At 36.7% G+C, this 24,729-nt stretch overlaps 1 protein-coding gene across 1 annotated transcript in view; it reads left to right on the top strand.

Moving 5' to 3' along the window:
• Positions 1-24,729, top strand: part of LOC101887621 (Krueppel-like factor luna) — a 251,945-nt gene that overhangs the window by 43,394 nt on the left and 183,822 nt on the right. The window contains exon 3 of the mRNA XM_059125010.1: positions 3,316-3,373. Coding sequence (XP_058980993.1) covers positions 3,316-3,373 — 58 coding nt within the window. The remainder of the gene's footprint in view (positions 1-3,315; positions 3,374-24,729) is intronic.

Below are 24,729 nucleotides of genomic sequence, written 5' to 3'. Positions count from 1 at the left end.
TTTCAAAGAGTAACAAACTGAATGACAAACTTAATATACCCTCCATAGAATGGCGGAGGGTACAAAAATGTCGGAAATTACATCAAATGTTAGAATGAGTTTAGATTTGTTCGAATTGGTCACCTGTGGCACTAATTATGGCCTTCAAACGGCAAATAAAACAGCCACAAACTGCCCGGATGTTGCTCTGCGGTATTTCGGCCCATTCCCGGCGAAGCGCTCGCTTGAGGTAATCGACACTTTGGCATTTTTTGTGCCAACATTGCTTTTCAAAATATTACAGACACAATAGTCCAACGGATTGAAATGCGGAGATTCTGGTGGCCATTGGGCGCTGGAAATGAAGCGAGGAACCTCATTTTGTAACCATTCTTGATTGGCGCGTGCTGAGTGCTATGGTGCTGAGTCCTGTTGAAATGTCCAAGCTCTGCGGTCAAAATGTTTGCTTGGCTAAGGCTTTAACACTCCCTCCAGATTATTTTTGCTATAATATTCGGCATTTATTCTGATGCCACGGTCGATTTATACGAGCGGAGAGTGACCATCGGCTGTTGTGGCGGCCCGCACCATCACCATGGCCGGCGCTTGAGTTCTGGTGGCCAACCGAAGGTGAACAGTTTCAGCTGACCTCTTTGGCAACTAAACACGATCATTTTGTTTGTTTACAAACTGCTAGACAACGAATGTTTTCTCATCGGAGAAAACCAAATTCGACAGTTCACCTTTTTCGGCCAAGCGAAGCAACTCTTCAGCTCCTCTGAGTCAATTTTCTTTCTGTTGCTGTGTATGTTCTTCCACGCTTTGGAAATTCAATGGCTATTCAATATTTGCCGAATGGAATATTGCGATATGTTCAGTTCACGACCCATTTTTCGGCCACTGCGACGCTGGTTTCGATCAAGTCGCTTCTTTACTTTTCGAACCATTTCTGCCGATGTTGCTGTTTTTTTCCGTCCACTTCCTTGACGTCGCTTCCAGTATCAGGGTAACGAGCGATGGTACGAGACACAAAAGATTTATTCACATTTAAATGCTGGAGTGCTCTAGCGATAGCCACTTGCGGGTTTTTAGCCAAATATAAAGAAAGCACACTATCACGCTTCAATTCCATCATGAATAACTTTTTTCTGGAAAATTCTCACCAAAATGCTTTTGTACGCTTGTAAACAATATAATGAGCTGTCAGTGGAATAATTTTAACAGCTGTCAGACTAGTGGCTAAGGAATGATAGTAGTCTGAAGTTGGTTGCTGTTTTTTCATCTCACCCTGTAGAGCGTTTTCTTAACATTATATTCTATTCAGTCCGTAGCATTAAGTTAGTTAATTTACCAGGCCTTTATCTTGGCGGCGTACTGCCTCTTTTCCGCTCCGTCCCAGGTAGAGCTTTGCCTTTTCGTAGCATGTTTAGATAAATGATACAAATAATTTGTAGCCGTAAATTTGCATTCACATTAAGTTACGTACGAACTTCAGCTTCAGTATTGCAATCGTAATTGCAATCGCCACCATTGTAATCGTAGTTCGCAATGACCGTTCCATATTTGGTCATTCGTATTCCCTATGGTCCGCATTCGAAGTGCAGCCATGTAATCGCATTCATATTTTGAAGTACGAGTATCTAATTAATAAAGCGCTGTTATGCAGCAGCAGCAACAAAATAAAAAACGATTTTGTGGACATGCTGGACTTGGTGGCTTGGCTTGAACTGGATTGGACTGACTCCACAATGAACTGTGCTGGCATCTTGGTTAATGTGGTACATAATTTAGCCGGACCATCGGTGGTCGCTTGCCGGACAGTTGCTGGTTGCAGTTGCAATTGCTGTTGTTTGTTTATGCCAGCCAAGTAGTTGAATAGTGTCCAGCTACCAGCAATGAGCCGACCACTCAGTTGGCAGCAATTCGCTCATAAACACCCACCATATTTCTTGACAGTTTTTTTTCCAGCCGCTGCCACCACTACTACCGCCAGCACTCAACACGGCCTTAAAATCACGCTATCGATGGAGCTGTAAGCGTTTATGTTATTGCAATGTCCAGCAATTGAGCTGTTGTTGATGGACAAAAGGGTTGGTTTGCTTCGTGGCACTGTGTTGGGATGTGGAGTACTTCGGCTTTTTGTTGTGGTACTTATGTGTTTTGTTCGCCTGAGTGGTTAGCAAGAAACGGTGGCACATTAAACCCTCATGTGTTGCATTGTCGGAAATTTATTGTATCGATCGGATCACATGCTGTGAGCTACAAGTGGTTCCTTAACAATGTTGTTTTGGCCGTAAGCTCAGCGAAGGCCAGAGGTGTCAAATGCAGCTGACTGACAGAAAGAAAGAAAGAATAAATGAGTTAATACAAAATGTGCGGTAAATGAGGCAAACACAACAGCAACAACAGATGGAAATGTAAAAACAAATAAATTAATTTTCCTCATAACCTCTAGTGGTGAACTTGGGGTTAAGAAAAATTGTGGAAATCAAATTTCCCATTCTGGTGGACTGAAAAGGAATTTTCTCATAGGTTGCTCTACTAAGACAGTCAGACCAAATACGAGTTTTCTGAAAGGACAAACTTTATTCAGCCAGACTGATAGGAAAAATTTGTTTCTGACAGGAAAAACTCTATTTAGCCCGGCTGAATAGGATTTTTCTGATAGGAAAAACTCTATTCAGCCCCGCTGAATAGGATTTTTTCTGATAGGAAAAACTCTATTCAGCCCCGCTGAATAGGATTTTTTCTGATAGGAAAAACTCTATTCAGCCCCGCTGAATAGGATTTTTTCTGATAGGAAAAACTCTATTCAGCCCCGCTGAATAGGATTTTTTCAGATAGGAAAAACTCTATTCAGCCAGGCTGAATAGGATTTTTTCAGATAGGAAAAACTCTATTCAGCCAGGCTGAATAGGATTTTTTCCTATATGAAAACCCCTATTCAGCCAGGCTGATTAGGATTTTTTCCGATAGAAAAAACTCTATTCAGCCAGGCTGAATAGGATTTTTTCTTATAGGAAAAACTGTATTCAGTTCGGCTGAATAATTTTGGATAGGAAAAACTCTGTTCAGCCTGGCTGAATACATTTTTTTTGAATAGGAAAAACTCTGTTCAGCCTGGCTGAATACATTTTTTTCCGAATAGGAAAAACTCTATTCAGCCTGGCTGAATAAATTTTTTCCGGATAGGAAAAACTCTATTCAGCCTGGCTGAATAAGATTTTTCTGAGAGTAATTTCCTCTGTAAACAAGCATTCTCTTCGCTCTCTCTCTCTCTCTCAACCCAATCTGTGCATCATATGATCTTAAAATTTTCCTTCTTTTTCTTTGCAGGCAGAGGGCCCTCCCGTTCAAGTCGAACCCGTAGATTTAAGTTTACGTTCACCAAAAGGTAAGTCTGTCTTTGTTTGCTATTTAAAAAAAAGCTAAAAATTTAATTGGAATCTCCTGAAATGGACAACTTTTCACTGTTGTCTCTGGATGGACAGTAGCTACAAAAATTTGAATTCAAAAAACATGCTCCCCCTGTAACATCCGCAGCTGATGTACAAACTCATAGAAATTAAACAGACAAATAAATTGGTATATTGTGACAGGAACTACACCCGATGTCCTAATATCCTATCTCTGCCATTTGTTGTTCCTTAGTAGCTTCATTACGGATTATGGCTTGTTGGATTTTGGGCGACAACTTGTTGTAGTTGTCAGTTTATTCGTGCTTGACCAGCGAGTATACAAATGCCAAACAAATGCTTATTGGTGGCCATTTAAGCTGTCATTGTCTCCAGCAGCAGCAGCAGCCGCCGCAAACAATGATCAGTGGTCATGTTCAGCTGTTTGTTGAGCTGACTAGATATTGTATCTTTCCCCCCATGAGAATTCTTCTCGTTTCGATTGTGTTTATGATGGACAAAACAATTCTAAGTTAAGAACTCGACTAAAGCAAGGTTTCAACTCAGCTTAAAACCTCTAGTACAATAAAATTTGAATTTGTTGACCGGGTCTGTGGGTCTCGTTTTAATGGTCGGCCAATTGTTTTATTTGCCACTACATTGTAAGGCGAACACGATAAACATATGCATATCACATTGTATCGCATGGAACATGTTGTACAGCATTGTGGTTGTGGTGTGACAGGGTTTCTGGAGCAGGTTCGCATAAATGTTTATATTAGCATTAATGCAAGTAATGTGTTGGCATTCAATCAAATTATGGTAAAAATATCGAAAAGATACAAAATAAATGTGTTATTGATTTTAGATACGAAGGTGAACATTTTAATTGTTGCAGCCGTTCAATATAACTCTTATATAATAATGAAATTCTATTCAAAACGCCTAAATACCATCGGCTGAATGGGAGGGATTTTCAGACGGCACATCCCAATTAAACCTCGGCTGAATGGTAGATACATTGACGCCAGCACCCTATTCAGCCTAATGGCAATACTATATTCAGCCCCGGCTGGATAGAAGTTAGCTTCACAGCAACACTCCATTCATCCCGGGCTGTATAGAAGTTAGCTTCACAGCAACACTCCATTCATCCCGGGCTGTATAGGAGTTAGCCTAATGGCAACACTCTATTCAGCCCGGGCTGTATAGGAGTTAGCCTAATGGCAACACTCTATTCAGCCCGGGCTGTATAGGAGTTAGCCTAATGGCAACACTCTATTCAGCCCGGGCTGTATAGGAGTTAGCCCAATGGCAACACTCTATTCAGCCCGGGCTGTATAGGAGTTAGCCCAATGGCAACACTCTATTCAGCCCAGGCTGTATAGGATGTAGCCTAATGGCAACACTCTATTCAGCCCGGGCTGTATAGGATGTAGCCTAATGGCAACACTCTATTCAGCCCGGGCTGTATAGGAGGTAGCCTAATGGCAATACTCTATTCAGCTCGGGCTGTATAGGAGGTAGCCTAATGGCAACACTCTATTCAGCCCGGGCTGTATAGGAGTTGACCCAGTGGCAACACTCTATTCAGCCCCGGGCTGCATAGGAGTTAGCCTAGTGGCAACACTCTATACAGCCTCGGGCTGTATAGTAGTTGACCCAGTGGCAACACTCTATTCAGCCCCGGGCTGCATAGGAGTTGACCCAGTGGCAACACTCTATTCAGCCCCGGGCTGCATAGGAGTTGACCCAGTGGCAACACTCTATTCAGCCCCGGGCTGCATAGGAGTTGACCCAGTGGCAACATTCTATTCAGCCCCGGGCTGCATAGGATTTGACCCAGTGGCAACACTCTATTCAGCCCCGGACTGTATAGGAGTTGACCCAGTGGCAACACTCTATTCAGCCCCGGACTGTATAGGAGTTGACCCAGTGGCAACACTCTATTCAGCCCCGGACTGTATAGGAGTTGACCCAGTGGCAACACTCTATTCAGCCCCGGGCTGCATAGGAGTTAGCCTAGTGGCAACACTCTATTCAGCCCCGGGCTGCATAGGAGTTGACCCAGTGGCAACACTCTATTCTGCATAGGAGTTGACCCAGTGGCAACACTCTATTCAGCCCCGGGCTGCATAGGAGTTAGCCTAGTGGCAACACTCTATTCAGCCCCGGGCTGCATAGGAGTTAGCCTAGTGGCAACACTCTATTCAGCCCCGGGCTGCATAGGAGTTAGCCTAGTGGCAACACTCTATTCAGCCCGGGATGCATAGGATTTAGCCTATTGACAACACTCTATTCAGTACGGGCTGCATAGGAGTGAACCTAGTGGCAACACTCTATTTAGCCCTGAGCTGTATAGGAGTTGACCCAATGGCAACACTCTATTCAGCCCCGGGCTGTATAGGAGTTGACCCAATGGCAACACTCTATTCAGCCCCGGGCTGTATAGGAGTTGACCCAATGGCAACACTCTATTCAGTCCCGGGCTTTATAGGAGTTGCCCCAATGGCAACACAATATTCAGCCTTGGCTGAAAAGATGCCAACCTACCGACAACTCTCCCTTTAGCTCTGGCTGAAAAGGAGCCCAATCAACTGCAACTTACTATTCAACCCTGAAAAGGTAGTTCCCTATTAAGCCCTGCTGAAAAGAAGCCGTCCTAACGGCAAATCCCCCTTCAACTCTAGGAAGGAGCTGACCTTCTGAAAAGAAGCTGATCCAACGGCAACTCTCTATTCAGGTCTGCCTGAAAAGGAGCTGGCCTAACGGGAACTCTATATTTTGCCCGGACCGAAATTGACCTGTTGACAATTCTTTATTCAACCCTCGCTGAATAAGAGATCTACTTGCTGTAACTCTCTATACTCTCTCTCATCCAACGACAACTCAGCCCTGGGGAAGTGGTAACTCTGTTAGCTTTGCTAAAAATTCTTTTTCTATGCGACCTGTAAATTTAATTTTTTCATTGAAAAAAATCTCACTTCCAATCTCTTTGCCTAGTTAATGTTCTAACGTAAATATATGGACTACTATTACCACAACTATTGCCACATTATGCCTGCTTCTGTTAATACCAGTATATGTTAACTGATTTGTTACGCTGCTCTGCTCTGTCTTGGCTTATTCAATGGGGCTTTTTTGTAAGTGGTATGCAAATTCAAATTGATGATTAATAAATTTAAAATTGAAATGTTTGTGGACATAAGTGGCGAACTGTTAGGTTATTTTCTCTACAGCGTTTTTTGTATGCTCTGCTCAGTCGCTTGTCCGCCATCTATCCATTGGCTTTATGTTATTTACTTTGGGAATTTTGTTGTTTATTTGAGTGGCTCGAATTTCAAATACGGGAGTGCAGTAGCAAAGCAAGGCTTTAAAAGTTGCTCTAACCGATGTTGCATAAACGCCTTTGGGGAAATTTTCATTTCGAGTTTTATTTACGACATGCTTATTTTCCGGGAGAAGAGAGAGATAGAGAGTTACAGAGAAAGAACTGCAGTCCTGTCGGAACGCAAAATTGACGATGATGACGTTGCGCTGGTATGGATTTTAAGATTAACTGCAACATTTATTGGTAGAATATTGCCGACTTCGCTGCCGTTGCCATTGTCGAGGTTGTTGGTGGTTGTGGGGTAGGTTGGATGTTTGGTTGGCTCTGCAACTTGCCGATGTAGCGTATTGTTATCACCACCTTTGCTACTATTTTACATACCGCTGGCCTGGGTGGTTGTTTACGAGATCAATGCAAAGCCAAATGATTGTCTGAGTGTGGCTGCCTAGCTGGTTCTCTGGCCAAAATGGAATTGCCCACAGTACTCACTTATCCACCAGCAACAACAAACAATCAATTCAACTTTAAGATTGTTGGTGTTATCTGCTAAAGCGTATAATTTAACAATTTAATTGGATCGGCATTGCTCTTCATACCGTTAAGCAGATACTTCATGGCGTTTGTTTTTTTTCTTTTCTTCTAGAATCTCGGGTTCCGGTTAGCACTTGATTTGATTAACGTGCCCAACTAGACATAAATTAATTGTTTGATTATACATTTTAGCTGTTTTACAATTATAGTTCGAACATTTGTAACTGGTAGCCGTCAAGTAGAGTATTTGCTGTATTGCTGGAACAAGGTGTTGATTTGATTTGGTAGCTGTTGCTCGCCAGAAAACTTTTTTTAATTTTCTTCTGCAGAGATAAGTGAATCTTAAACGAGTGTAGTTAGATGTCATGGATAGCAATAATAATTTAAATTTAGTTCAAACAATGTTGTTGTATGGACTGACTGGTTGAATGGAGCCTGTGGAATGACACAGACACGGATTCGAATAAATAAAACTGTAATTATGGACAGTTATGACTTAATCATACAACTGATAAGTATAGTGTTAAGAAATTACTTAGGTTGACCGAAGTTGTTTCCTTGACCTGAGGGAGCCACCCCTTCGAAATGGTTACATTTCTCACATTTTTATACCCTACAACACTATGTGTTGGGGCTATTATAAGTTTGATTGGGCCAAAAATTATGTAACACCTCGAAATATTGGTTTCCCACATAGGAGAGTATATATGGATCTTTCTATCTCGCCGAGCTGAGTAGATCTAGCTATGTATGTCCGTCCGTCCCTCCGTCTGTCCATGTTAATTTGTAATCACTCTACAGATCGCAATTTTGGCACGATTCTCACGAAATTGAAAATGGTGGTGGGGCTAGAGCCAGAATAGAACTCTATTGCTTTTGAAGATGATCGCATGATATTTGAAATGGACCAAAAACTAAAAAAATTCCTGATTCTACTTGCTCTACAGGTCGCAATTATGGACCAATCGAAACGGAAGTTAGCGTGGGGCTAGAGCTTCGGGCTGGGCAGAAGCCTTCCAATTTTGGAATAATATTTAGTGGGTGAAATAGACCATAACATTTGTGTTAAATAAAAGTCAAATTTTCCATTAAACCTCGAATATTTTTAAATCGCAAATAGGCGAACAGATCAATTCTGACCGTTGCGTAGATATATATATATATCGGATATATATGGCGAAACATATACAATGTGTATATATGAAAGGAGGGATGTTAGCTAGAATGCTTATATCTCAAGATGACTGAACCGATTTTGACAAATGTTGTCAATTCAGAAAGCCCTCTTGGACCACAAAAACTAACAGCACGACGGAGTGCGTAAATATTGGGCAAATGACCCCGGTCAAAATGCTAAGGGTAATATCTGGTAAGTGCTCCGTGACATAATTTCAAAAGCGAAATCTTCCAAAATGTATTTGGATATAAGGGGGCTTCTAGGGTATCACATGGTCGGCCCCGCACGACTATAGCCTTTGCTTACTTGTTTTCTTTAAAAAAATTTCAAACTATTTGCAAACTTAACAAATCCCCATATTTTTATCAGTGCTTTGTTAGTTGCCCACCGCATCAAGTACCTCTTTCACATAGGGTCAACATTTTGAATACTTATTATTCTGTCATAAACTCTCATAAAATGCGAAAAAGGCATCCAGTCATCAAATTTTACACATCCCAATATATATGCTTACATAAGAACTAGTGTAAATATGGAATATATTGGACCAATTCTTCTGGAACCTCTTCCACAAAGGTTCAAAATTTTTAATAATTATAACTCTCATAAATTGGGAAATAATGATCTGAATCCGTAAAAAACCGCAAGCGCTTTTCAAAAAAAAAAAAAATAAATAAATAAATAAATAAATAAACCTTCATTTACCCTCATAGTAAAATAAATTCAGCTCTATTCCTGCACTAATATCGTGTTTAGTACCATTAAGTACTTTTCTAAACGCTTTACAGTCTCAGTGAGTCAATATATCATCAAATGTTAAGTTTTTTACTTCTATCCGTGCATATAGTTTCATATGGTACCAAATTTAGTGCATTTTAGTACTTTAGTCCCATATTTTTTTCAAATTTCCCAATACCCTTTAGCTCATCCATCCCACACAACTTCCATTACAAATTTCTGATTTGCAATACTATTTGGTATTTTTCCTACTTTTTGGAACATATCAACCAAAACGTTATCCTAATGTCAAATGTTAGATTCCAACTCAGTGCTTTCCCCAAATGCCAAGTTTAGTACAATATAGTACTTTTTAGTACGTATTTCCAAAAGCAATATCAAATCTTAATAACATACAATAACAGTGACCCTAATGCCAAATTTCGGATTTCAAGCAATATCAGTACAAGTTAGTGACTTTCGTACTGAACGAAGTTCCAACCTCAAATCTTTATATTAAGCCTCCCACCAGCAGTAACCCCAATACCAACATTTCGAATTTCTAACGAAAAACGTACAGGCAGAAAGGAAGTTTTACATAAATTTAGTTCCATTTAGTACAGTTCTTACACTTAGTACACATTTCTACATTACTTTCATTAACCCAAATATTGATTCTAATGTAAAATTTCAGGATTTTATCACTATCCGTTAAAATAATTCCAAATGATTTCAAATTTAGTGCACTTCGAAAACCATTCAATATTTCTACCCTCCCCAACATCAAGGGCTCTCACTCCAAATTTCAGTTTTCTTGCTATATTCATTACACAAGCCTCCCTTTATGTATCAACCAAACCGTACAAAAGGTAATCATAATAATGTCAAATTTTAGACTTCCAAATCAATGTTTTCCTCAAATACTTAATGATTTTTTTATTTAAAAAAATTAGCTGTATCCGTTCACAAAAGTACAAAAGGTACACAGCATAGTCTAGTCTGAATTTTCAAAAAACCCAGTCTTATCCCACCCCTACTCATTAACATTGACCCACATGCAAAACTTCAAGATTCCTCAGCCGTTTCACCTGGGCATTTAGGAATTAGTCGTTCACTCACTTTTTATACACTCCACTATTTTATGGAGGCTTGTCATTCAATTTGTAACTCCTCAAAATATTCATGATAGACCCTACAAAGTATATATATTCTGGATCAGCGTAAAATTCCAAGTTGATTTAGCGATGTCCGTCTGTCTGTTGAATCACGCTATCTTTCGAACAAATTGAGATTAAAGGCTAAAATTTTGGGCACATGTGTATTTTGCCAGTTAGCGGTAAGTTTCAGTAAGTTTTTTTCTAAGTGTGCCGAACTTCTGCCAATTTTTTGTGTGTATTTATTGTTTTGAAAAATGAAAAAAATATTTTCACAACCAATGATTGGAAGACACATGAATTGCGGCTCGCGCATTAAAGCTTTTATAGCCATGATATAAAAGATTGAACAGTTAGGATCATATTTTTGAGAGAAAATCCAGACATTTTATTAATTTTTCACGCTATTTAAGTCATTTAAAAAATGAGGAAAAATATGAAAAAATGAAAACAATAATTTTGAATGAGTCTAACAGGAAGCGGGCATAGCCAAAGGGCTGTATTTTTGTAGTTTTACGAAGCTGTTCTACCTCCTTATTGCACCATGGATACTACAGCATTTGACAAAGAAATTTCTTATGCGTGTCCACGTCTTCGTATAGCCCCCGTGTAAATATCATCATTTACATAGTATTTTTCAAAATTCGTTCAAATATTTCACATTCCTTCTAAACGGTGGAGGGTATTAAAAGTTCGACCCGGCAGAACTTAGCTACTTTTTTACTTGTTATTCTTTATATGAAGATTTAGTACCATTTAATATATAACACTTCAAGAATAATTCTAATTCCATATTTCTGCATTCGAGCTCTATCGTTTCACACAAATCAACATTGTACCAAACACATAAGTACAAATTTCCAAAACTTCCTCCATACCTCAATCATACAATCCAATAGAAATCTCATTCAGAATTCAGAATCAATTCACCAAAAATACAAAATTTACAAATAAGTACAAATTTCTTAAACTTCCTACCAGCAGTAATTTTATTTCCAAATTTGAGTATTCCAGCTCTATCAGTTCATCCAAATCGAAATGGTACCAAATTTAGTACATTTCGTGCACATAAAAAATATTGCAAAAACTACAGTAATGTTAATTTCAGGATTCCAGTTCTATCCGTGCATTCAAATTCGAATTGTCCCAAATTAAGTACCGTTTAGTACTTTTCGTATACATGAGTACACACTTCCAAAACTACCCCCTTACATCGACCCATACCGTTCACATGATACGAAATAGTATATTTTAGTACTTTTATGGTGCGAATTTCCAAAAACCCGTTGGTACATCCATCAGTGACCCTCGTTCAAAATTTTAGCTCATTCCGTTACAAAATATTCAATTTTGAGTAGATCTTAGTACTTTTCGTGCCCTTTTGGTATGAATTTCGAAGAACCCACACGACTACGCACCAAAATTGATCCCGTGCAAAATTTTAAGATTCTACATTCAGCCGTTTCTTTTGGGTCAGTCAGTTATTTCACTACTCGTTTTTATTATTGGTAGTAAATTATAGCCTCTATATAACGGTACCTCCAGATTTTTTCCCATGTTTCAACAAAATCAGCTGTAGTTTTATGTATCGGACTCTCGTTGGGTTGTTTGAACTCCTCTTATTGTCTTTTTTTAAGTTATCTGCCAAATTGTCTAATTAGGAATCTTAGGTCATATGTGGGTAGATGAACTCTTATCAGATCTTACGGATTAGGGGGTATGCAATTTGATCATAAGTACATACCTACATTGTGGGTGTACAAACAATTTGATATAGTCAAACTTACGACGTTATACTTGTTAGTACTTTAATTGTATCCAAATGATTTTTTTTTTTTAATTTGCAACTTTACTGCCATAATTTCTTAACGTCCTTTTTAAGGCCGCAGTCATATTTTGAGACGAAATGTCTGTAATTTCTTATTTTGAAATCTAGGGCAAAAGGTTGTCAGATTTAAAGAAATTAACGCTATTTCTACTTATTTTTTTATTGTAGAAAAACATACTGTAGCTAATGTGTACATAGTCATACTAGATGATCTTGACTAATTTCATTATCTTTCCATCATCCATCACTCGCGACTTGAGGGAGGTTTTAACCGTCGCTCTGGGTTGAATCACAAAATCAGTTTCGGTTGTTTTAGCACCAAATTAAAAAGAATTATGGGCTGCTGAATAGATGGTATTCTTCAACTTTCGTCTCAACGATTAAATTATATTTATGCATAAATATTTCTCTAAAAAAATAATAAAATAAATGAGCGGGACAAATTGTCATCATTAGTTTTTGTCATCCAATTTTGTTTTTCTGGTCAGCAAAATAAGAACTGGTCGACGAAAGAGTTGAAGCTGTAGAAGTGGCGTTGGGTATGCAAATTATCTTCACCCGGTAAGAATGGCCAGAATCGGGCAAATTAATCTCTCTATTGATAATAAATACAGTATAGAATGTCTTCTGCACATGAATTATGAATCAGCGAGGGGTGGAAGGGTGCGTTATGAGAAGCGGCCTAACATTAACCCCATCACCGTAACAAGTTAAACAGATGCTACTGGCTTTAGGTCATGTCTACATATGTGTGTTTGGCCAGATGTGCCAAGTTTACAGCAAAAACAAAAAAAGTGTTTTGTTTTATTTTATTTTTTGTGTTTGGGTCTTCTGGCCAAAACGACGACACGACAACTAATGCCTGTTAATGTGTTTTTGCTGGGGACACGACCATTAGATACCGGTATTTTTGGAATTTTTTTGGTTTAACCATCAATCAGCGATGATCTTTAAGCCCGAACTGGCTGGACTGCTCTGATCTGGCGAGAAGGCGGGCAGGCAGAAAGACAGACCGGCTGATTGTCAGTCAGTGAATTTTGTAATAACGGTTCGGGGTCGCTCTCCACGAAATAAGCATCTTAATGACGAACTATCCGTGAAAAATGATCAATAATTATTGGTAACTAACCAGTTGGTCTATGCGACCAATTATTTAGACCTCTTTAGAAATTTACGACGAGAAATGGAAATTTACAACTATGTTGATTTTGAAATCATTTCTTTTTTTTTCTGTAAACATCGCATTCCAGATTTTACATTCTTCAGTGATTATGTTATCGATTTACAAATGTGGAATAGGGGGTTAGTGTAAATGTGTTGGTTCAGATATTAATTTCGAGAATAATAAACTACTCAGTTACTGTTTTGATTCTCAAATATAAGAAGAATTGTTTAAAAGTCTTCTGTTGGGGAAGACCCCTTTTTGAGATTTGTTTAAGGTAGACGACACATTTTACATTTTTTCTAGATTGTTGTTTAGAGAAAACAATTTTTGAGCTTTGTTTTGTTTATTAAAAAAAATACCCTTCAGGGATCAACAATTGATAGAATACCATTCGAGAGAGTTTTTTTTACCGATATATATGTTACGACTTCTGTGGATGAAATAATAACAGGAAAAATTCCAATAAAATATGAATGTATAGTTAACTAGGGCTTTAACTTCGGCCGGGATGAATCACCGCTATGTTTAGAAATGTTAACTTAGAATATCAATCCGTTTTAATTAAAATAAAAAAAACTCATATAGCAAAATCCATATTATCATATAATTGATTGGAAACTGTGGCAGAAACCTTCGAAATACCGGATATCTGGAGGTACCGCTATATGGGACCTATACTTATTAGTGGTCCTATAGCGAATATTGTTTGTAGGGAGATATCAGTTTTTTGGTTGACAATTATTGCAAAACCCTTTAAAACATCGAACATCGGTAGGGGTCTATACCTAAACGTGTACACAACTGACAGACAGAGAGACGGACATTGCTAAATTCGGTTAAAATTTTACGCTGATCAAGAATATATACACATTTTGTAAGTTTACACCACAGAGAGCCCAAATAGCGGAGAATTTTCCTTTCTTTCCTATTTTTAAAATTTTCGGAAAATTTTACCTCAAAATTTTAGGGTCGTTCCAACAGTTTGTGTTAGAATTTTTAATGCTAAAATGTACAGTTTGTTCAAAACAAATTTTAATCAAAACATCACGTCGTACCACATTTTCAGACTTTCAAGGTTTTATATATTACTAGCTGAACCCGGTGCGCTTCGCTACCCCTTTTGATTTTATATGCATTCAAAATTTTATTTACGAATATATGTTGGATAAAGAAAAACAAATTTAAAAATTAAAAAAAAATATATTGCACTAATTTAATGCGTTAATAAACAAAATCATTGCAAAAGCAGTAACATGACATGCATACACGAAGGGTTTGTCCTTTGGATTTATTTATTTCATAGCAAATACCAAGCGTGCAGGAAACTGCAATTTTTGTAAGTAGAGTGGCATTTCTATTGCAATTAGTGAATTCGAGATAGCAACATACTTCGCCGTAATAAGCGTATTTCAAGAAAATTGTTGTGTTGTTTTTTACTGTTAGCCTAAGGCGTTGTGGGTCAATGGTTCTTATTAAAATCATATCCCAATCTGATCCGATTTAAATATAATTTTAAAAAAATTACTTTTACACCAAACTCCGCCACACCTTTCATATTTAATTGAAATTGGTGCGTCAAATATGTGAAATCGGCCGAGAATATATATATGGGAGGTATATCCAAATCTTAACTAATTTCCAATTAATTTATCACATTTATTATTATAACCAAATTCCGCCACACATTCTGAATTTCATTGGAATCGGTCATATATATCGTGTTTGGTGCATAATATGTATGAAATCGGCCGAAATATATATGTTAGCTATATCCAAACCTCAACTGATTTCAATATAATTTGGCAATTTTTGCTGGTGCCAGATTTTGTCTCTCTCGCTTTGGGTGCATCAAATATGTGAAATCGGCTGAGTATATATATGGGAGCTATAATCACATCTGAGCGTATTTGAATATAATTTGTCAAATTTATTTTTGTACCAAATTTAGCCACTCATGCCGAATTTCGTTGGAATCGGAAATACGTATCGTGTTTTGTGCATCAAATATGTGAAATCGGCGGAAAATATATATGGGAGCTATATCCAAATCTGAACCGATTTTAATATAATTTGACTAATTTATTTTCTAATCAAAATCCCGTTACATATTCCAAATTTCTTTGGAATCGAACGTACATATCGTGTATGGTGCATAAAATACATGAAATCGGTCGAAAATATAATTTATTTATTTTAATATAATTTGACAAATGTATATTTGTTTTAATTTCCGCTACACATTCCAAATTTAATTGAAATTAGAGATACATACCGTGTTTGGTGCATCAAATACATGAAATCGGTCGAAAATATATATGGGAGCTATATCCACATCTGAACCGATTTCAATTTAATTTGACAAATTCATTTTGGCTCCCAATTCCGTTACTTATTTTAAATTTCATTACAATTGAAAATACATGTCGTGTTTGGTCCACCAAATACATGAAATCGGCCGAAAATGTATATGGGAGCTATATCCAAATCTGAACCGATTTCAATATAATTTGGGAAATCAATTTTTTAGATAAAATCTATCACACGTTTCAAATTTCATTGAAATTGGGGATACATAGCGTGTTTGGTGCATCAAATGCTTGAAATCGGCCGAAAATATATATGGGAGCTATATCCAAATCTGAACCGATTTCAATATAATTTGACAAATTTATTTTCGGATTAAATCCCGTCACACATTCCAAATTTCATTGGAATCGAACATTCATATTGTGTTTGAGGCATCAAATGAACGAAATCGGTCGAAAATATATATGGGAGCTATATCCAAATCTGAACCGATTACAATATAATTTGGCAAACTTATTTTGTTCCAAATTCCGTTATGTATTCCAAATTTGGAGACTGTATCTTCAACCAATCAATAGATATGTGCATATAAAATCTAAATTTTTGGGAGGTACCTCCGATTCTGATGCTATATCTCCAGTTCCAAATCCAGATGCAATTTCAAAAATGTATGTAGCCCATGTTACTTTCAGGCGATGTTGCAGTATATATGGAAATTTTCAGGAAAATCTATTCAGCGGTTTTCGAGTCCATAAATTACAAACAAACATACAAACATTTTCCTCTTTTATAGATATAGAAGATTATCAAATACAGTCATTTGCTAACAGTTGAAGCAACAAGACGTATAAAATCAGCTGTTTTTCACTCTGACTAAAAAGTAAAACTCAAACAACAATTTTTTAAAAAATTTGTAAAAATGTCTCAAAAAAGAAAGAAGCATTGGGGTAATAGCCCTAGGTTTAAACAACCAAAGCCAGGCGAAGCGGTGAGTTTCAACAGATACCAGGATTTATCTGACCTAGATGATGATGATGGTAGTATTGAGGGTGGCGAGATTCCGGAAAGCAAAATTAAGGTTCCGTCGATAGTAGTTGACAGCCAACACAGCCTAACAAAAGTTATGATACTTCTTGGACACAGCTCCAAATACAAAAGAATGTCAATTGGAACCAAAGTATTTCCAGAAACAATAGCGAACTTCTACGAGGCGGTTGAAAAACTAAAAGCCAGTGGCATGAAATTCTTCACCCATTCCTTGGTCGATCAGAAGAAATTTAAGCTTGTTCTGTTTGGATTGCCCAGAATAAGTATCGGAACCCTTCAGGATGAATTTAAGAATACCTTCAACATTGAACCAGTAACCCAGACGACGCTTTATATATGATCGAATTTGACAAGAACCACGTAAGTAAAAATGAAGTAAGGAAAATAAGGTTTCTCTGTGATGTTGTAGTGCACTGGAGGAATCCTCTTAGAAAGAAACGAGGTCCAACTCATTGCTCCAAATGTGCGATGCATGGACATGGTTCCACAAATTGTTACCGAAAGGAGGTGTGCTTGCTTTGTGCAGGGAACCACGACTACTCCACTTGTCAGTTAAACAAAACTGCTAATAATGGGCCCGTGATATATAAGTGCTATAATTGCATTGCAAAAGGTCTAAGCAATGTTAATCACAGAGCAGATGACAAAAATTGCCCACAGCGAAACGAGTACCTTCAAATAAGAGCAAAAGTTACTTCAAAACATAATTCTAATAAATTGAAAAGAGCCTTCCCTGTGCAAAATATTGGACCAGATAATAACCAGCAAAGGGTGCATAATGGACTTTCTAGTGACCCTTTTATAATGCCAAATTTGTCAACATCATATGCTTCAAAAGTTAAAAATAATGATGAAAAAAAGGATGATGATTTATCAAATGAAAAAATCCTTCAAATTTATTTTGAGGCTATAGATGCCCTACAGAAATGTCAAAACAAATATGACAAAATGCGAGTTCTTGGAATGATGCTCAGACATGTCATATAACCAATTAATTCAGCATGATATAAATGTTATGCATTTTAATGTCCAAGGCATAACAAAACCAGCATCCATTTTAGAGTTAGAGCACACAATAAATGAAAGGAATATAGATATTTTACTCCTGAATGAAACATTTTGAAAGCAAATCATAAAATGAAACTGCGAAATTTCATAATATATAGAGAAGACAGACCAGGACATGGTGGGGGAGTTCTTATCGCAATAAAAACCAACATTCCTCATCAGAAATTGCCCAAAATTCCTACCCATTCTATAGAAAACATTTCTATAATTATTAACATTAATAGAAAACCAGTCAGGCTGACGGCAGCCTATTGCCCCAAATATACAGCGCATTTTATTAATGATATAAAAAGTCTAACAAACACTTCAAATGACTTTTTTATTTTCGGAGATTTTAATGCTCATCATACCAGTTGGCATTGTACACAAAATAATACGGCTGGACAACGTTTATACCATCATCAACTGAGCTCCAATTTTTACATTCACTATCCCGATGGTTTTACGCGATATACACAGCGTCAATCACCACAACTGCCCTCTGTTGTCGATATTATGCTCACGAATTCTGGACTTCAATTTTCGCAACTAGTGACACATCCAAATATTTTAAAATCGGACCATATTCCGATGACCTGTACAATTTCTGGTTCCTTTAATGTGAAAGCCATGCAAACTCGTCTCTATCATAAGGCAAACTGGAGGTCTATCCATAGATATGTTGAAGGCGCAATACTCCAAAAACACCTTGAAAATCCAGTGGTGACCTCTTTAAATGTCGATAGAATTCTTAATGAAATTACAACAATAATGCAAACTGCTGAGAAAATGGTTCCAAAGTGTGAGAAAGTCAGCTGGCAAAAAAGGCTCTCTCAACTAACTTTATATTTAATTGGACAACGAAGAAGATTCCGCCGAAAACTTCAAAGATGTTACGTGGTATCGGAGAGAACAACACTCATTGGTTTACTAAGGCAGCTAGATCAGCTGATAGAATTCCACGTGTTAAAAGATAGAAATGTCAGCTGGAGTAACTTCTTGAAATCGTTGCCACGTGGAAGCAAGAAATTTTGGTTGTTGTCCAGGACTATAAGGGGAACTCGAACAAGTGTTGGGACCTTAGCGGTAGATGGCGTTGATGTAAGCAACAGTAGTGAAAAGGCTAACATTATTGCAAAAGTATTTGAAGAATCTCACAACATTACTGCAAATGTGGTATCATCAAAGGATCGGCCTGTTGAACGACATATTCGGTGGCTTGATAAACAAAATATAATAGCAGAGAATGTTGACTCAATATCAGTTGAAGAAGTCAAATGGTTCACCAAAAACCTTAAAAATTCTAAAGCCCCGGGTCTAGATGGTATAAAACCCGTACTCCTTAAAATATGCCAAACTCTTTTTTCATGATTGTTTCAAAGGTGCTTACGTGGTGTATAAGAAATGGTTATTTTCCAACTGTATTTAAGAAGGCTAAAATATTACCAATGGAAAAAATGCACAAAATCCTAATAGCTATAGACCAATAAGTATGCTAAACTGTTTGGATAAGGTTTTTGAAAAATCAATTTTGCATAGAATTAAAGAATTCGCAGAAAACCACAATATAATCAAAGAAGAACAATTTGGATTTCGCAAACAACACTCGACTGTCCATCAGGTTAAACGAATAGTAAACATTATTAAAACAAATAAAAGAGATCGTAAAAGTACAGGTGCAGTATTCTTAGACATTGAGAAGGCATTCGATTCTATATGGCACAATGGTTTGATTTTTAAACTTTACAAGTTTGGTTATCCTGTTTACCTACAAAAGATTATACACAGTTTTCTGAAAGAGAGACAATTCGTTGTACATATTGATGATGAGCATTCAGATCAAAAAGAAATTACTGCAGGTTTACCACAAGGATCTGTGTTGTCCCCCATCCTATATTCGATATATACATCAGATTTAAAACTTCTTAAACAACAAGATGTCGCATTGTATGCTGATGACACGGCTATCATTACCAATGGAAAGGTTTCCAATTCAATAATCAGGAAACTGTAATTGTCATTAAATCATATTAAAAAGTATTTTGACAAGTGGAAAATAAAAATAAACGAAGCGAAAACCCAGGCAATAATTTTTCCCTTCAACAAATCCCCGAAACGCATTCCAAATCAACCCTTTATATTTTGCAGCAACAATATAAATCTGCAAACATCTGTAAAGTATCTCGGAATACAATTAGATAAAAATCTCACATTTAGAGATCACGTTATAACTTCATCAGAAAAAGCAGTCAAATGTGGTCGAGCTCTATTTCCACTACTTAACCGCAAATCCAAACTTGATATAAAAAACAAGTTGTTACTTTATAAAATGTGCATTCGCCCAATTATGTGTTATGGCTGTCCGGTATGGTATGGTTTGTGTGCAAAAACTCACATCAAAAAGTTACAAATAATTCAAAATAAAAATCTTAAAATTATATATGGTCTTAATAGACGATATTCCACAGAACTTCTCCATCAACGGCACCAAGAGGATATGATCATCCCATTCATCGAAAAAATTACAAACAATTTTGAAATGCGTAATAGATCTTCAAATTTCACATTGCTAAAAAAAATTGCATGATTGAGAAATTAATATTAATGTAAAAATACATTTAAAATCTTGGCTATTTGCATTCTAAAAGGTTTTTACCTATCTTTTTGCCTTAAATTTGTATATAACTATTAAGAAAATGTTTCCTTATAAAATTTAAAAAGATCCTATTTGCTGCAATACTTTTAGTTTTATCTCATAAATTGTTATGTATTAAATATTGTTTAATTGTATACTGATAGACGAATATTTTAATAAAAAAAAAAAAAAAAAAAAGATTATCAAATACCCGCTTCGTATGCGAAAAAATTTATTGATATTAAGTGGATCCGTAAAAATTAATTTCCAAAACCACTTCCTATCTCAACACTACACAGCAATTCTGACACCAAAACCAAAATTCGAAATTCTAACTTCATCCGTACAATCAATATTGAATTGTATACCTTGAATTACTTTTGTACTATTGTAGTAGTATTTTCCAAAAAATAATTCCAAATTTCAGGACTTCAACACATATCCAATTTGTACAAAATTTAGTGCTATTTAGTCCATACTACTACATATCCCAAATTTAGTACCATTTAATACACATACCTCAGTTCATACCTCAGTTCTACAATGAAATAGTAATCTTATTTCCAAATTTTAAGATTTTAACTCATTTGATTCTCCCAAAACTTAAATTGTCCCAAATTATTACCGTTTAGTGCACATACATAAGCAGGAATTTCCAAAACTACCTACAATCCTCAGTCCCAAATCCAGATGCAAACAGAGACATCTATACCCAATACCAAATTTAGTACCATTTGGTACTTTTCGTACAATTATAGTACGCATTTGCAAAACTCGCACCAAATCTCAACACCATATACCGACAGATACCTCAAAATCAAGTTTTAGGATTCCAGTTGTATTCCTCTACCCGATACTTAATTTAGTACTTTTCGTTAAATTATAGTTTATATTTTGAAAACTACCTATATATCTCAATTTCAGAAAATACATATACCGCAACAAGCTTCTTTTCAAACCATACCAAATTCTCATACCAAATTTTAAGTTTTTAGCTCCATGCGTTCAAGTAATGCCAAATGATATCATTTTAGAAGTTTAGTACTATTTTAGAACTTTGGTATATCAATCCAGCAGTCCATCTGTGACTCTCATTATACCTACAGCCACATGGCTACAGAGGGTATATACCATTTGATAGTCGAAATAACGGTTTAGACCCTAGGTCTCCTTGGACCAAATTCGTTTCAGGACATTTGGAGTTGATCCAAACTTCGTACATCGTAGCATTATTGTCAAACTTAGATCGAGTTCGAGGATGGGCGATATCGGTCCACTCCTTCTGGTACCTCCCCCCACAAAATGTCGAACTTTTCAAAGAAAATATTTTATTGCATATAAGGAGAAAGGATTATCCGATTTTGCTTCAACTTTGCAAATCCTCATATTATTTTCATTAGTGCTAGGTCAAGTGCGAAAATGGACAATATCGGTCCACTCCATCAAGCACCTCCCCCACAAAGGGTCAACATTTTTAATAATCGCAACTCTTATAAAATGTGATGTAAGAGTCCGATTGTCTTCAAATTTCACACATCCCAAAATTTAACCCAAAGCCTGTCGTTAAAATGAAATATATCGGTCCACTCCTTCTGGTACCTTCCCCACAAAAGGTGGAAATTTTGAATATCCATTAAGCCCATAGAGCGCGAAACTAACATCCGATTTCATTTAGACTTAGCACATCTCAATATTTCCGTCAACACAAGATTTGTTATAAAGATGGTAGAGATCGGATCATTCCTTCTGGTACCTCCCCTACAAGGGGTAAAAATTTTGAATATCAGTAAAGGTTATAAAACGCAAAATAAACTTCAGGTTCTCTTTATATTTGATGAGATATATCGGTCCATTCTTTCTGATACCTTCCCTACGAAGGTTCAAAATTTTGAATATCTATGAAGCTCATAAAAAGCGAAATTAACATCCGTTTCCATTCCAGACTTGGTACATCTCAATATTTCCATCAACACAAGATATGTTGTAAAGATGGTAGAGGTTGGACTATTTTGTTTGCTACCTGCCCTACATAGGGCTCGCTTGCTCAAAATAAGCGAAATAAGCATCCAAATCTATTCAAATTTCAAACATACAAACATTTTTGCTAATACAAGATCTATTGTGAGGATGCCATATATCTGCGAACCCCTTCTGGTACCTCACCCACAAAGGACACAATTTTCAATACTTTTATCTGTCATAACTTGCGAAACAAGTCAGTGATTCTTTACAACTTGCTATTGCATAAAATTGGATGCCAACTTTTGATTTTCTTGTAGTTTCGCCCATAACAATATTTTTATCTGTATTAGATGAGCATGAAAATTGAATACTTCGGTCGACTATATGTGGCCTCTTGCACACACTTTTAACATTTTCTAAAAATTATCACGTATTTCATATAAAGTGAAGGAAGCAGTCAATGAAGTCCAAACCTAGCACTTCGCAATATTTATATCATATTATGCAGTTCCGATACGAAATGGACATTATTGGTCTACTCCTTCGGAACATACTCTGTAGAGGGTCGAGAATTTGATTAATCATAACAGAAGTTAAAATATATTTAAATAATCGAACATTGGCTGAGGGTATACATCCGTCGGCAAAACCGACTGATATTTTCTAACTTGTTCCAAATTTAAATTAGTACTAAGACTGACCCCCTAGATCAGACAGTTTCACAAGTTGTAAGGATTCTTTATATTCAAAAGTTTGATCTCTTTGTGGCGAAGGTTCCTGAAAGAGTGGTCTGTGTTATCCCATCTTCTCAACAAATCTTGATTTTGATGTGCGAGGTAGGTTTATTCGGTTTATTTCACACTTTATCGGCATTATTGATATTCAAAATTTTGAACTTATGCGAGGAAGGCACAGAGCGGTCTACCATATCCCATCTTCACACCAGAACTTGTTTTGTTAGAAATATTGATATGTGAAGGCAATCAGGCTCTTACTTCACATTTTAGAAGAGTTTTGATTGTTCAAAATTTTGAATCTTCATAGGGGAGGTACTTAACCTAGCACTGATAAAAGTATTATGATTTGCAAAGTTTGGACAAAAATGTTTAATCCTTCTTTCTTATATCAGGTAAATTATTTTCTGTGACAATTTTACACTTTTGTGGAGGAAGTACCAGAAGGAGTGTATTGATATTGCCCGTTTCCCCATTCAATGAATCAACTTTGGACCAAAATGAATACTCCCTTCAACAGTTATTCTGTGCACCAGCTAAACATACCGACGGACAAGCTCCCTAAAACGACCCAAAATATCCTGAAACGGATTTTAAGAAAAGAGAACTAGGATCCAGTACCGTTATTTCCAGCAATATAAGTTTGTTTTTAGAAAATATTATTCCTTAAATTTTGCATTAATCAAATATACTTCATTTCTTTCTTTCTTTTTAAATTTACTATCCAATGACCGGTTTGTGAAAAATTCCATTATTGTAAAATAATGAAAATAACCCTAAACTTATGTTTGAGGGTATAACCCTTTATCATGTGGTAAATTTGGCACACTATCCGAAAATCGAAGTTGTCGTTACAGGTTTGAAATACCAAAACTTGTTCCTATATTGACTTTTTACTGCGAGAAAAGACATTTCAAGTTACTGCTGATTTTTTTGGATATTGGGGCTGAAACCTTAACAAAATCAAGAGACTTTCTGTACAGATGAAAACTTGAATTTAACCAAAATACTGATGTCCGTTATGTGTCTTTGATGAATCTTTCGGTCCGATCTAAATCAAGGCATTCTACATATGTTGCTCAAATCCTAATCAAAGTCACTTTTCTCGAACTCTAGAGAATATCAGATGAACCCCCCGCCTTCGCTCGCGATATTTTCTCCTGTGTCTCTTAACATTCGATATTCTTAACCATCCAACAATTATAATCCATCATTGCCCTAAGGGCACCGAAGAAAACACGATACGTTTTGTTTTTGTTGGTAGTCCAAACATATCATTAAGCAGAACTTGGGGGTTAAATGTTTTTCTAATTCAATTAACAATCATTTAACAATACGTCCAAATGGCCATCGGAGCTTCGGCTAAAATTTTAGTGTTGATGACTAGCTCTACAACACCATGTCTATGTCAATTTGGGCGTTTCTACCTTCATTTGTGCTGGTTGGCTGTGTGCTGTTATTTCTTTTGTTGTTGTTGTTTTTGGTTTTTTGTTGTGTGTGAAAGGTCAGTGAGCCCGGTCATATTTTGAAAACGACCAAAATGTTGATACCAGTTATCGACACTACAAAGCGTTGATTTGACGTTTTGGCGATTTTCATATTGGGATCTCGCTTTGCTTAGCAGCAGAGGCTATAGTACCACAATCGCCACACCACCACCCTACCGGTATCGATGGAATTGATTAATTGCTCTGTTGTTTGGGCCACTTTGAGTCGTCAA

This window comes from Musca domestica, unplaced genomic scaffold (genome assembly GCF_030504385.1).
Source record: "Musca domestica strain aabys unplaced genomic scaffold, Musca_domestica.polishedcontigs.V.1.1 31, whole genome shotgun sequence".
Classification (NCBI taxonomy): domain Eukaryota; kingdom Metazoa; phylum Arthropoda; class Insecta; order Diptera; family Muscidae; genus Musca; species Musca domestica.
Note: the sequence above shows the minus strand (reverse complement) of the source record. Positions and strands in the feature narration are given on the sequence as shown.